The sequence below is a fragment of the Phocoena sinus genome, chromosome 6 (genome assembly GCF_008692025.1).
Source record: "Phocoena sinus isolate mPhoSin1 chromosome 6, mPhoSin1.pri, whole genome shotgun sequence".
Classification (NCBI taxonomy): domain Eukaryota; kingdom Metazoa; phylum Chordata; class Mammalia; order Artiodactyla; family Phocoenidae; genus Phocoena; species Phocoena sinus.
The window spans coordinates 25,373,864-25,375,789 of record NC_045768.1 but is presented as its reverse complement, the minus strand read 5'-3'; the positions used below and the strand labels follow the sequence as shown (position 1 = coordinate 25,375,789).

Below are 1,926 nucleotides of genomic sequence, written 5' to 3'. Positions count from 1 at the left end.
GTGTCTTTGGGTTAGTTACTTAACTTCTCTAAGTCTCCTCTTCTTCATCTCTAAGAAAAAGAAGAGTAATATCTATTCCACTGGGTGGAGGGGATAATGAATGTAAATACTTAACATGCTGCCTAGAGTATGATAAGAACTTATTATTGTTACTATTATTAGAAAGAGGAAGTAATTTCTCATTTGCACATCAGTCTTTGATAAGATAAAAATGCTTATTGCTTCTTAAAGATTTTCCTTTCTTTCTCTTTTTAAATAAACTTTTTTTTTTTTTTTTTTTTTTTTTTTTTTTGTTTTTTTTTTATATTTGACATTTTTATTTTAGGCTGCAAAAACAAAAACGAGCAAACAAACAACAAAAAACTTGAAATAGGCTTGTCAAATGATGTAAATTCATCCTTTCCAGGGAAGCAGAAGGTAGACCATCCTGCTTCACTGCTGCTTGCACTCTGCTGGGTTTTGATCCTTCTTTGGGTCATAGTCTGGATCATTTTCCTCATCTCCTTCTTCTTCCCCTTCCTCATCCGCTTCTTCACCTTCTTCATCATAATCATCATCATCATCTTCAATAGCTTCTCCAGTAAAGTATAACACTGATCTTGGGATTATGCGCTCACGTAAAAAGTGACCAATTTCAAAGTCCGCAGCAAGGATAGCTTCAGCATCATCATCCAGATCTCCACTCTCAGGAACTTCAGGAGGGGCAAAAAAATTAAAGAAAGAGTCATTAGAAACTGTTTTGGTCACAGTACGAACTGTCCCACGTCCCTTGTGTTTCTGCTTCTTCTTAATGGTTTTCAAAGTGACATTCTTCCCTTTTTTCCAATCTATCTGGCACCCTGTACAACCCATAATTTCTGGTCCATCAAAAGAAAAAGGATCAGAATCATCTGGTTCTGACCTCATCCTATATGTCTTTGTCAACACTTCATTTGTGAAATATTCATTGGGTTCAAAGTGAAATTCTAAGACAAAACTCATAGGCTGACCAGCATCTGAGAACTTCACTTTAATATCTTTCAAGTGCTTCAGAATAGGTTCATCATGTTCCTGAACCATATCACTGAGCAAGTCAACATTCTTAAAAACGGTCAACCAAAATTCAGGAATTCCTTTGGGGTCTTCTTTTTCTTCATCCTTTTTCTCATCTTCAATCTTGGTCTTTTCTTTTAGCTCCTCCGAAATTTCATCTTCCTCATCTGGTTTCCATTCACATTCTTCTTCTGTAGGTTCATAAATGGCATTAATGATCTCAAATCGCTTATCAAATAGAGGTTGATAGAGAACAGCATACTTTCTTTCAAGATCATGAACTTCCTCATAGAACTTGGCTTCTATCTGTGCACATTTAACTTGAAGGTTTTTGAGAGCATTCACGCGTCTTTTAACTACCCTAGGCAAGCTTTCAATGTATCCTGTTGGTGTTTCTACCAGACCATCAAGTCTTTCTTGAAGGGCTGCAAGAATCTGAGGATTTTGCATCATCTGAACAGTCAGCTGACGCGCTTTGATTTTTGTTTCTTCACCAGTTTCTTCTTCTTCTACTTCTTCAACATCATCCAAATCTTGATCAAGTTCAGACTGCTCTTTGTTGTCGATGTCTGCCATGTTGTATGAACGCCAAATATTGGCTCACTATTCATTTTCACGTCCCACCATCTCCACAACTTCCAGTAAAGTAGGGACAACCAGACAGGGGTCTTCCTAAATAAACTTTTAAGAGCATAGCCACTCCATGCCCTTGCAGAATTTTAACACAGCATATCATTTTTTGTATTTTTCCCTTCTTACTTCTTTTGGAATAGAACCACTAAAACATGAGAAAACTTTGTAAACTGGATAACATCCTTTGCCCTTCCCAGATCTTCAGGATAGAATCCAAGCTCATGATGTAATTAAGAAAGAAATATAAACCAAGGGACACCG

The 1,926-nt window shown here is 36.9% G+C and overlaps 1 protein-coding gene across 1 annotated transcript; it reads right to left on the bottom strand.

The window, feature by feature from the left end:
* Positions 1 to 302: 302 nt before the first annotated feature.
* On the bottom strand, positions 303 to 1,644 carry LOC116756138 (nucleosome assembly protein 1-like 1). The gene has a single exon (XM_032636419.1). It carries the CDS (start codon positions 1,606 to 1,608, stop codon positions 433 to 435), a length of 1,176 nt encoding a protein of 391 aa, XP_032492310.1. The 5' UTR covers positions 1,609 to 1,644; the 3' UTR covers positions 303 to 432.
* Between the last annotated feature and the right edge of the window lie 282 nt (positions 1,645 to 1,926).

Coding starts and splice junctions, on each gene's coding strand:
- LOC116756138 (XM_032636419.1), bottom strand. CDS start 1,608: ATGGCAGACATCGACAACAAAGAGCAGTCTGAACTTGATCAAGATTTG.